The 12560-nt window shown below is 37.8% G+C and overlaps 1 protein-coding gene across 2 annotated transcripts in view; it reads left to right on the plus strand.

Annotated features, from left to right (window-relative positions):
* PSME4 (proteasome activator subunit 4) overlaps window positions 1-12159 on the plus strand; it is a 103734-nt gene extending 91575 nt beyond the window's left edge. For both annotated transcript variants that reach the window (XM_086701107.1, XM_086701108.1), the window contains exons 42-47: window positions 3111-3239; window positions 3929-4084; window positions 6847-7009; window positions 9062-9195; window positions 9944-10082; window positions 10622-12159. In XM_086701107.1, coding sequence (XP_086557233.1) covers window positions 3111-3239; window positions 3929-4084; window positions 6847-7009; window positions 9062-9195; window positions 9944-10078 — 717 coding nt within the window. In that variant the 3' untranslated portion in view covers window positions 10079-10082; window positions 10622-12159. The remainder of the gene's footprint in view (window positions 1-3110; window positions 3240-3928; window positions 4085-6846; window positions 7010-9061; window positions 9196-9943; window positions 10083-10621) is intronic.
* The last annotated feature ends 401 nt before the right edge of the window (window positions 12160-12560 follow it).

A 12560-nucleotide genomic window follows, 5' to 3' on the forward strand; every position in this document is an offset into this window, starting at 1 on the left:
AAACAGACTTGTCAGGATTCTTGCTACAACTGGACTCAGCAGGCCCAAGGACTAAAAGAGAGCTCAGAGTAACCAGGCTAAAGCTGGGTAAATAAGGATAGTTAAAGTAAAGGCATGGTTAAGTTCCCATTTGTTATGGGTATGCAAAGAAATTTGGGAATACTAAACTTTGAATATCTCCCCTAAATTGACTTCCTTAGTGTTTTAGAAAAAAATGTTTTTTTTCCCATATTAAAGCTATACTTTCAGAAGAAACAAGAGAGGTGCCTGGGTGATTCAGTCGGTTAAGTGTCTGACTTTGGCTCAGGTCCTGATCTCACAGTTTGAGTTCAAGCCCTGCATCCAGCTCCCTGCTGTCAGTGTGGAGCCTTCAGATCCTGTCTCTCCTCTCGGCCCCTCCTCCATGCACACACGTGTGCGCGCTCTCTCTCTCTCTCTCTCTCTCTCTTTCTCAAAAATAAATAAATTTTGAAAAAAGAAATAAAATATACTTACGCTGTTTTAGAGGACACTTCTTTAAGGGTTGGGGACAAAGAAGGCTACCTAAGTGTACTTTATTTTACCAATTTGTCTTTGGAGACTTAAAAATACTGTTTATGATCAGAAAACAAAATTAAATGAAAATTCCCTTTACAAAAAGCGAAATGAAATGAATCTCACCTCACTATGTAACTGGTTGTAAGGATAAATACACAGAGTGGTGACTTTTAAAACAGAAAATCAGGGTGCCTGGGTGGCTCAGTCAGTTAAGAGTCTGACTCTTGATAATGGCTCAGGTCATGATTTCACGGTTCATGAGATCCAGTCCCACATTAGGCTCTGCGTGCTCTCTTGCTCTCTCTCAAAGTAAATAAACTTAAAAAAAATCATGCATGCCTTGTGAGAAATGCATCCTCTAATATTGGAATGAAGCTATTATGTTATTTAATGAAGAGCAAATAATAATTGCCAATAGTGTTAAAAAAAAAATTCAACAGAATAAATTTGAAGATCTTACTGGGTTTGTTTGTCCAGTGATCATGAATGGGGACAGTACCCCTTTAGCAAATAGAAAGGAGCTTCAAGGAACTCTACAACATAGAAGGTTTTTTTTAAAGGCTGTAAGGGAATGGGACAAGGAAGGGCATAAACAAAAAGGACTCTTTCCAACAAGGTCATCTTTCTGTAGGGGAGGGGCAGAGGTCTGTCTTGGAGTTTACTATTACTGTCACTGATAAGGTAATTCCACATTACCTGGGTGATGGTCATATTCCTGGGCGTGACTTAACTGAAAACTACAGTTAAGTCTTGGTTTGCAGGGTTGGGGGCAATTGACATCATTTTGAGCCTGTTCCTTTTTTAGCAATAGGAACTGAAATTTTTAGCATGAGTGACAAGAGATATAAAAATACAGCTGTTTAGTAAAATCTCAGTCATCCTAAATTTGAAAACATCAGTATGATCTCATGATCTGTTTCTCTTTAGAAAATATGCTTATTTCCTAGCAATGTCCACAAAAATTCATAACCACTAATCAGCCTAGTAGTGATCACTACTCTTAGTGCCCAGATTATGGTTTCTAGGTATCATTTCCCACTAGAAGAATCAGGGCTCCTTGGAGAAATAGCTGATTTCAGGTTTGGACCAGAAATGTACAGGATAGACCTCATTCATCTTATAGCAGAAACCAAGGATGTTACAGTTATGTTAAAGGACTCAGGAGCCATTTTGAGCACCACTAAGATTAAAACCATTAAATTTGTTGAAATTCATTAGTTCATAATGACATTTAAAAAAAAATTCATTGTTCGCATTTGGAGAATAGGAAGGAAACATTCTGAAGGAGGGAAGGCTTTTCTCTATGAAGAAGAGATGAGTGTCAGCATTTTGCAAACCTTTTTATAATGGTTCATCACAAAGAATACTGACCATAAGTGAAGGAAGTACACACCATTTATTTTGTACTCAAACAGTTAAACTTGAAAAAAATCATGCTGGAGCCAATGAATGCCACCACAGGGATGCAATAAGAGAAGGCCATTTATAGGGGACAATACAAAACTAAGGAGCCAGGCCTTCCTCCACTTTGTTTTAAAAACGGGGGGGGGGGGGGGTGAGGGGCGTGGGTGGGCAGGTCGCCTGGGTGGCTCAGTTGTTTAAACATAAGACCAGGTCAGGTCATGGTCTCGTGGTTCCTGATTTCGAGCCCCACGTCAGTCTCTGTGCTAACAGCTCAGAGCCTAAAGCCTGCTTGGGGTTCTGTGTCTCCCTCTTTCTCTGCCCCTCCACCCCGCCTCAAAAATAAACATTTAAAAAATAAGAGAAAAGGCAAGGACTTTTAAAAGAGGATGGAGAGAATTTAGAGATTTTTTAAAATACATTTTTTCACAGAATCTTTTACATTTAAGAGCCACATGAACCAAATACAGTGTGTGGTCATTATATTGAACCAGATTCCAAACAAGCAGTTGCAGTAACACATGTACAAAATAATTGGGGTAAATTTGAACACTACTGTACACTTTATATTTTAACTATAATGAATTTTAGTGGGTGATGTCATTCCAGGTTTGTTTTTAATAAGTAACTTTTATCTTTTAGAGATCTATAATAAAATATTCGTGGGTGAAGTATGTCTGGGATTTGCTTCAGATAATTGGGGGATGTTGTCAAAAATGAGGGGGTTACCTGTGAGTTTGTTATTGTTGAAGAGGTAATTGATTTGATGGAGACTCCTTGTACTATTCCCTAGTTTTTGTATATATCTGAAAATTAGCGTAGAAGTTTACTTTTAAAAGTAAAATGTGATTTTTTTTTTATGTAAGGATGCCTTTGTACTTCTTGGCTGTTATTTTCTTTTTTTTTTAATTTTTTTTTTTTCAACGTTTATTTATTTTTGGGACAGAGAGAGACAGAGCATGAACGGGGGAGGGGCAGAGAGAGAGGGAGACACAGAATCGGAAACAGGCTCCAGGCTCTGAGCCATCAGCCCAGAGCCCGACGCGGGGCTCGAACTCACGGACCGCGAGATCGTGACCTGGCTGAAGTCGGACGCTTAACCGACTGCGCCACCCAGGCGCCCCTTGGCTGTTATTTTCAATTACGTGTTTGTCTTTTTTATTGTTCTCTAGATTGCCCCGGTGGAAAATGACAATAGCTATGATGAACTGAAAAGAGATGCAAAGTTATGTTTGTCACTAATGTCTCAGGGGTTGCTTTACCCTCATCAAGTGCCTTTGGTACTTCAGGTGCTAAAACAAGTAAGAGTGTATAACAAATATTTATATGATTTTGTTAGAACTTGGTATATCATTCTAAGAATTTCACAGAGTCCGCTGTAGTGCACATAAAACCTGAAATTTGTTTTTCATTTTGAATTTTCTTTTAGTATGAGGGAAGACATATATTGACCAAAGAAACAGACCTAGATTCTATACCTGCCTTTGCCACCAACTTCTGTGACCTTGGGGGCAATCACTCAACCCCCAGATTTTCTATATACACAAAGAGCTACTTACTGAAGCACCTCAGATACAATGTGCTTATGAGTGAGGGGGGTGGTCATTCCCTTTCATCAATATCCCCTTTATTTTATTCACTTGTATTTCCCGGTTTCTGGTTAAAAATAATGATGATGATGATGATAATAATAATAATAATAATAATGTGCAACTCTTAGAGGAGTCAGAGCATTAGTTATAAATAATTTTCTTCAAGAGTTGACTTTTGAATGTGTTCCTTTCCCTTTACTTTCAACCATTCTAAATAACTAACTTTACCTGAAATAGTTTATGCAACCTTTTATTTAGAAGGATATAGGACATGAGCTTGCTCTAACTATACTTGTAAAAGTAGAGTTGTTAGTAGATTATATTATTTGCATGTAATTTCTATCATTTTTGTTCTTGGTAGCACTGTTTGCATTGTTTCTACTTCTTCTCATTTACAGACAGCAAGAAGCAGTTCTTGGCATGCTAGATACACAGTACTGACCTACCTCCAGACCATGGTATTTTATAACCTCTTTATTTTCCTTAACAATGAAGATGCAGTTAAAGACATCAGGTGGCTGGTTATAAGTCTTTTGGAGGATGAGCAACTAGAGGTAAAGTTTGAGATACAGCAAATCAAATGTAATACATTTAAAGAAGGCATCATGCCCTACCCCCTCTTTAATAAGTATGCACTGATTGCTTTTCTTAAAGTGTAAATTATTAAAAGTAACTTTCATTTTAACATACTCTGTGTGATTGGTTTTGATACCCTAATCATGACTTCCTGTCGTACAAATGGAAACAAACATTGGGCATGTACTTGTTCTGGCATCTCTTTGAACGTGGACAGATAACATTTTTGAACCAAAGTTTTCTTATATGTGAAATTGCAGGTGATAATCTTTTCCTTACTAACTTAAGAGCTAATAGGAATGTCCATGAAGGCAATTTCAAGAGAATAAAAATCCACACACAAATGCTATTATCCAGTAGACTTAAAATAGGATTGTTGCCCCTTTTTATTTTTCTTGGTAGAGAAATTAAAGGTAGCTTTTGAGGTGAGGTTACATTAACATTTTGTACAAAAAGGTAAATCTCTTAGTTAAAATAGCCAAATGTAAGAAAAGCATGTTGTAGTAAATACGGATTAAGATACAACTTTTGAAATTGGCCTTAGGTAAAGAAAATTCATTGAAATTTTTGTGAAATTTGTACTTTTTTAATTTTATGGGCTTTATGGGTTTTCTGTATGGTAGAACACTCCCAGTAATTATATATTCTATTTGAGAGCACTGGAAATAGATTATATCAGTAGGAAACTAGGAATGGAAATTTTTCTACCTCCCTAATGAGCCTATTCATTTTGTAGTACAGCTTTATTGTTTTCTGGGAGCCAATATCGTCTAGTCCCTTAGATACTCACAGTTGGTTATGACAACCACAACAGACTTCAATGTAAATATTTACAGTTATCCGTAACTTTTTAACTTGTCTTTTTTAGTAACTTGAATGGAAATGAAAAGGTGGAAATCTTGAAATCAGTATTTCCTAATTTTAAATATTACAGTAGTCACATTAAATTGCATTTACTGTTTGGCTGGACCTTGTAGAACATTTTCATAATTATCTTTATATTCCATGTAGTAGGCTTAAGCATAACTGCTACTATAAGTATAACCATGCCATTCATTAAAACTACCTTTCTTTTTTTTTCCTAAAGATTTTTTTTTTTTTTTTTTTTTAAGTAATCTCTCAACCCAGTGTGGGGCTCGGACTCACAGCCCCAAGATCAAGAGTCGCGTTTTCTACCCACTGACTGAGCCAGCCGGCACCTCTGTCATATTTTTTAAAACAGAATATTGAGTATCAGTAATAATTAGTGACAGCTACTCATAATACTGAAAAAACATTATAATAATCTAAATGAGGAATGTTTAAAGAAAACTATGGATTTAAAGGAAAACTTTTAGGGGTACCTGGCTGGCTCATTTAGGGTCGTGAGTTCAAGCCCCATGTTGGGTGTAGAGCCTACTTTAAAAAAAGAATGTGTAATGATGATGACAGGGTTGTCAAGATATATAATGAGTATTCCACATTAGTCTTCTGTCATAGTATGTTAGCACTGGCTCTTGAAAAGCAGCTGATAGCCACAAAATTCACAGTAAAATTGTTCATACATTGGAATTTAGTAATCCCATTAGTAATCCCAATTTTTAGGATCCAACTTAAGAAAACACATAACAATATGGAAAAAAATTATATACATAAATTAAGAATATTTTTAGCACAATAGAAGTTGAAAGCATTCTAATCAATAGTTGGATATAAAAATGAATCGTGGTATTAAAAGAAATAATGCAACCGAATATGAAGTAGTGAAACATTTTATAATGTAATTCACTTAATAGTGTGATGAAAATGTTAAGTATGCAAAAACTGTCAACACTAAAACATTTAAGACAAAACCTTTTGAAGCAATAAATAGCAAAATATTCAGGTTTTTTTTTTTTCAAATCATTATTTCCTGTCTTTATGAATATTTAGCAGGAATTTTGTGATATATCTGAGAAGATAGCATTTTACTGCTTTTTTGTTTTCAACAAAACTTGAGTTCCCATTCCACTTTGAAATGATACACTCTGCATTTAGCACTTCTGAAAACGATGTTTGTAATCTGACATAAACTTGTGAGATTCCTAAGAAGTAAATTGCACAGAAGTAGCTACAATATATGCCCATTGCAGAAATTGTCCTGTATCTCTGTTACCAATGAAAACAACAATAGCAGTAGATTTTAGAGATCTGGACTCCAGGAAAACTTTGTTTTTTTTTTTTTTTTTTTCAACGTTTATTTATTTTTGGGACAGAGAGAGACAGAGCATGAACGGGGGAGGAGCTGAGAGAGAGGGAGACACAGAATCGGAAACAGGCTCCAGGCTCCGAGCCATCAGCCCAGAGCCTGACGCGGGGCTCGAACTCAAGGAACGCGAGATCGTGACCTGGCTGAAGTCGGACGCTTAACCGACTGCGCCACCCAGGCGCCCCAGGAAAACTTTGTTTTAATGTTAGGCTCTGGCACTGCTTTTAAACAGTTATAGCCCTGATAAGAACTGTCGGTCAATGGGAAAATGCTTTATGGAGAAATTTAATTTTGTATGTTACTCTCTGCAACCCTAATGCTTTCATCCGTTTTGAGGTCACAGACCCCTTGAGGATCTGATGAAGTCTCCATTAAGAAATAGCATGTGAGAGTATTTACACAATTTGCAAACAAATGCCAGGGAAAGCCCCCAGCCCAGTTCCCGCAACCACCCTCCCTAGCATTCCACTTGATTTAGGATCTCAACTCTAAAAGAAGTGATTATCTCTACAGGTTCGAGAAATGGCTGCTACCACCTTAAGTGGTCTGTTACAATGTAATTTCCTGACCATGGACAGTCCTATGCAGATTCATTTTGAGCAACTTTGCAAAACAAAACTACCGAAGAAAAGAAAGCGAGACCCTGGTTTTGTAGGAGATACAATTCCTTCTGCAGGTAACTGTGCTGGTAGAAAAATACCCATATCCTTTGGGAAATTAACCAGGCTTACTTAACAAATATTTACTGAATACTTGTATGTACCTGGGTACTGGAAATGGTTGTCCCTGCTTTTTTTTTTTTTTTTTAATAATTTTTTTCAATGTTTATTTTTGAGAGAGGGAGCACAAGTTTGGGAGGGGCAGAGAGAGAGAGACACAGAATCTGAAGCAGGCTTCCTGACACGTGGCTCAAACTCACGAACTGCAATATCATGACCTGAGCTGAAGTCAGATGCTTAATTGATTGAGCCACCCAGGCGCCCCAGGTTGTCCCTGCTTTTTTTTTTTTTTTTTTTAATTTTTTTTTTTTTTCAACGTTTATTTATTTTTGGGACAGAGAGAGACAGAGCATGAACGGGGGAGGGGCAGAGAGAGAGGGAGACACAGAATCGGAAACAGGCTCCAGGCTCCAAGCCATCAGCCCAGAGCCCGACGTGGGGCTCGAACTCACGGACCGCGAGATCGTGACCTGGCCGAAGTCGGACGCTTAATCGACTGCGCCACCCAGGCGCCCCGGTTGTCCCTGCTTTTAATGAGCTTTGCCTATTAAGGCAAGACCTGGAATTTAAAAGCAAAAATTGAGATAAGTACAAAGGGACCTGAGGATGCCTGGGTAGTTCAGTCGGTAAAGTGTCTGACTCTTGATTTTGACTCAGGTCGTGATGGCATCTCACCATTGTGAGATCAAGCCCCAAGTTGGGCTTGGTGCTGGTTGTGGAGCCTGTTTAAGATTCATCCTCTCTCTCTCTCTGTCTCTCAAAATAATAATAATAATAATAATAATAATAATAATAAAAACAAAGAAACCTATACACCGCTGCATGCAACTATTAAATTAATCAGGTCTACCCACCTACATGAATTAGTTATTTTGGAGAGGCTAAAATATTTTTTAGATTTTATTGCTTAGGTATAAATGTACTAAGAAAATACAAAGTAAAAACAGCCTTGCTTTTATATGGAAAGGGGTCTATTCACTACTTCACTAGCCATTTGTTGGGAGGGTAAGAAGAGTCCTTTCAGAGTAGAAGTTTCTACTCTAACCGGAGCATAAAGATAAACAGTCTGTTTAAGAATCAGATCTGATTACCATGTCACATTTAAAGAGACATTTAAACATGATTGTGGGGCGCTTGGCTGGCTTGGTCGGTGGAGCATGTGATTCTTGATCTCAGGGTTGTAAATTCAAGCTCCATGTTGGGTATAGAGACTATTTAAAAATAAAATCTTTAAAAAAACCATGGTTGGAAAGAACTATCTGACATTGCGACTGCTAACTACATAGTCACAGGAAGAATGAAAAATATATAGAAAGATTCTTAATAAGTAGGAGGCTTATCAGATTTATGGGACATGCTTGGAATGTGAAGCTCCTAAGTGCTGATTACAGGAGAGTCTTAATTATGTCATATAGTTACCTAATAGCAATTTCCAATAAATGCCAATGTATGTTCTAGTGGCTTTGCTTGAGAACTATATATGTATATATTTTTTAATTATTTATTTTGAGAGAGAGAAAGAGAGAGAGGGTATGAGTAGGGGAGGGGCAAAGAGAGAGAGAATCCCAAGTAGGCTCTGCACTGTCCGCACAGAGCCCCATGCAGAGCTTGATCTCATGAGATCATGACCTGAGGGGAAGTCGGATGTTTGACTGAGCCATCCAGGCACACCTGAGAGCCGTGTGTGTGTGTGTGTGTGTGTGTGTGTGTGTGTGTGTGTTTTAATGTTTACTTTTGAGAGAGAGTGTACAAGCAGGGGAGGGGCCGGGGGGGGGTGGTGGTACAGAGGATCTGAAGCAGGCTCCAAGCTGACAGCAGACAGCCCGACGTGGGGCTCAAACTCACTAGCCGAGAGATCATGACCTGAGCCAAAGTCAAACGCTTAACCGACTGAGCCGCCCAGGCATCCTGAAAACCACTAGTTTAATTGAAAACTAATTTCATTTCACTGTAACACGTGCAGTAGAGTCCTGTAAATATTGGAACATACGTTGGTGTTTTTTTTGCAGAGTTGGTCAAACGTCATGCTGGGGTGCTAGGACTCGGTGCGTGTGTTCTTTCTAGTCCTTATGATGTTCCCACCTGGATGCCCCAGCTCCTTATGAATCTCAGTGCACATCTAAATGATCCGCAGCCTATTGAGGTAAAATCTTTCTTGTTAGTTTCTTTGCATGCGTATTATATCAGTGATGTTTTGTAAGAAATCATTTATGCTGATAATTTCCCATTCACTCTGGACCTTCAGCTATGATAAAACTGCTGCTGCTACTACCTCTGCCAGGGCTAAGCCTGCTCATCAGTGATTATTAAAATCTTGCAGAGGCCTTGCTTTTGTGTATATTTGAGATCTTTTGGTAGCAAGGAAAATACTATAGCTTCTGTCTCTCCCAGTTCAGTGGAAGTAAAATACTGTCAATGTTGTCTGGATAGTTAATCTTTATACTTCACTAACATTTTATACCTAGGAAGTATCTAACTGGGAGCTAATATTAAACAGGAAATTGTGATGGTAGTATTCATGAATAACTATGTACCTAAATAGCTGAAAAGGTCAATGACTTTGTCCTTTTCACCTTGGTAAATAGATGTAGGTGTATATTCAAACTGGTTTAATAATGCAGTGTAAGTTCCAGGGGCTTGTCCTAAAGTGCAGCTCATAGTTTTAAAGAAGTGAGCTTGGTGGCTTTGCCAAGTTCCATTTGGCTTGTTAGTTTTGCAGCACTCAGTTAAGTGTGTAGATCTGAAGTCTAGAGGGATCTTTACTTAGTTATCCTAAACACTAACTAGGATAACTAAACACATATGTATCCTAAACACATAACTATCCTAAACTAGTTATCCTAGTTTTTCAGAGGTTAAAATAAAATGTGTGTGGGTTGCCTACTCTACAGATGACTGTAAAAAAGACCTTATCCAATTTCCGAAGGACGCACCATGACAACTGGCAAGAACACAAACAGCAATTCACAGATGACCAGCTGCTTGTTCTCACCGATCTCCTTGTGTCACCATGCTATTATGCATAGAAGGGTGAGTCAGCAAAATTGAGATTAAAGAAGTCTGGCATCCCCAGGCAGATGTCATTGGTTTGGTGATTGGGAAGTAGGTTTTCCTAAGTTTTTTCCTTTTTCTGACATTCTTAGATGTCACTGTTTAGATTTAAAATATATATATGACTTTTGCTATCACCAGTGGAAGTAAGTTTCCAGAAAATTCTTCCTTGTTTCTCTGCTTCGGGTATTAAGCAGAGAATTGATGTGACTGCTTTTGGACCTTTATAAATGAGAAGGCTCAGTAGCCTGGGAATGGTTAGTTAAGAGAAATTGTGTTCTTACTTGCCTCCTGCGTGGGGCCTAGGCACTCTGGGTTGCCCCAAGGACCTTAGGTACTGTACAATTATGAGAACATTTCATCTGTATTCTTAAGTTTTTTGTTTTTTGTTTTTTGTTTTCATCCTGAATTAAAGATGAGAACCCAGAAACCTTTCCACTGGGATAAGAAGAATAAAGAAAATCTCACTTCTTGCATGTTCTGTTGTCTAACTGAAATTTTTTTCCTCCCTGATACAGATGAGTAGTCCTCACTTCAAGCTCTTTTCATCAAAAATTCCAGATCCTCAGGTACCATCTGTGGTGGCTCTCTGCAGGTTTTTAAACCCCGCCTCTGCTGAGCTCTCATCGGTTTGGTGGTTTCTGTGTTTAGTCACATTAGTCTACGTTCCACAGGCTCTCAGCTGCCATTTGATTACCTACCTTGTCTGGAAGTATCTCCAGAATACTGAACACTTTTTCTTTGAGGCATCTGACAAAGCCACAGTGTCTCAGACTAGAAATAATTACCCAATATGATCATGGCATCCAAGAACAAACAGAGTCTAGGAAATCATTAAGAAACAATTTACTTGTAATGGAGAATACCTGTCTTTAATACAGGTCCTGTCATTTCACTCATCTCAAATTATTTTGAATTTTTTCCAAATGGCTGTTGGGTGTAGATGGTAGTAGGGCTGCGGGCCATAAATCAAAGCCTGAGAGCTTTGGGTCTGGAGAGCCATGAAGAGGGAAGTAAGAGAGCCAAGTTTGGAGCCTAACCAAGGACCTGATGGATCACTCCACCAAGACACAGAAGTGAAGTCTTTGTCCACGGTCTTCCTACAGACTGGAATTTTTGGTGCTGATAGAGCAGTTGCTGAAAAACTGGGGGTTTGGTGAATAAATTTTTGATTAATTGTTGTGCGTGTATACAATGTGTGATTTTGAAAATAAACAACAACAACAACAAAAACCCTGACTGATTGATTTTTACCTGTATTCTTTGCATATACTATTGAACCCTCTTTGAAAACTGTTATACATCACCTAATGGAAAACTGCTGTGTATGTGGAAATTTCGTAATTTTCTTTCTTTTTTGTTTTTTTTCTTTTTTCTTCTTTTTTTTTTTTTTTTTTTTGCCTGCAGAATCGTTGAGAGACTGAGTCTTTATATTTAATTGACTTGTTTAATAAATGTTATATAGATGTAAAAGACTGTATAAACTGTAGAGATAGCATTGGCAAGACTTTGTACAGATGCAACCTTTTACACAGCACCTGTGTGTAATTAATTTGTAAAGATTCACATGTAGCTCTTTATTATAGTAAATTTTGGCTTTTGTACCAATTGAATGCTATTTTTTGTGTTTTTAAATTATTTTCTCTATCTTTTCATGTTACAAAAGCTGAGGTGTGGGGTTTTTGTTTGAGTTCACTTATCGTTAGAATGTCTGGATTTTTATGTAATTTTTTGTGTGCATCCTTAAATGCAAACACCACATGTTTGCCTGTGACAAGTTTATAGAATGCAAGGTATCTTCTAGGTTAAAGTAATTCACAAGTTGGTGAATGTCATCTTGGAACACACCCTGTACAGTCTTCCTTAAAGGAACACTACAGTATATTTTTTAGTATCTACTTGCTGAATGACTCGATACAGACCTAAGCACAGCAGAGGTCCCGGTATAGTATTGAATTGTCAGCATACACAGGCCTAATCCCTGTATAGAGTAGTGCCAAACTGATGATTTCAATTGTGTAACTAGTTTAAAACCCAATAAATGGATTGTTTTTAACATCTGGCTTTTGTCTTCATTAAGAAGAGAAGACAGTTTTCTAGGCAGTGACTCTCATGGATTCCTTTTCCATCCATAGATCTGGATCCATAAATTCATGCCCTCTAACCAAAATGAATTACCTAAACCAGACCTGTCTAGTATAGTAGCTAATAGCTACATATGACTATTTACATATAAATAAAATTTCATTTCTTCAGCCTCTATGGCCACTTGTGGCTAGTAGTTTACCTTACTGAGTAGCGCAGATGAATGTTTTTATCACAGAAAGTTCGGTTGGACAGCACTGGTCTGGTCTAGATCATTGGTGATCTAGATGTGTCTAAGAATGTATCTAAGAATCACATGCGGATTTTGTTAAAATGTGAATTTTAATTCATGCTGCTAGCTCATGATATTGA

Source organism: Puma concolor, chromosome A3 (genome assembly GCF_028749965.1).
Source record: "Puma concolor isolate L17-30 chromosome A3, mPumCon1.1.hap2, whole genome shotgun sequence".
Lineage (NCBI taxonomy): Eukaryota > Metazoa > Chordata > Mammalia > Carnivora > Felidae > Puma > Puma concolor.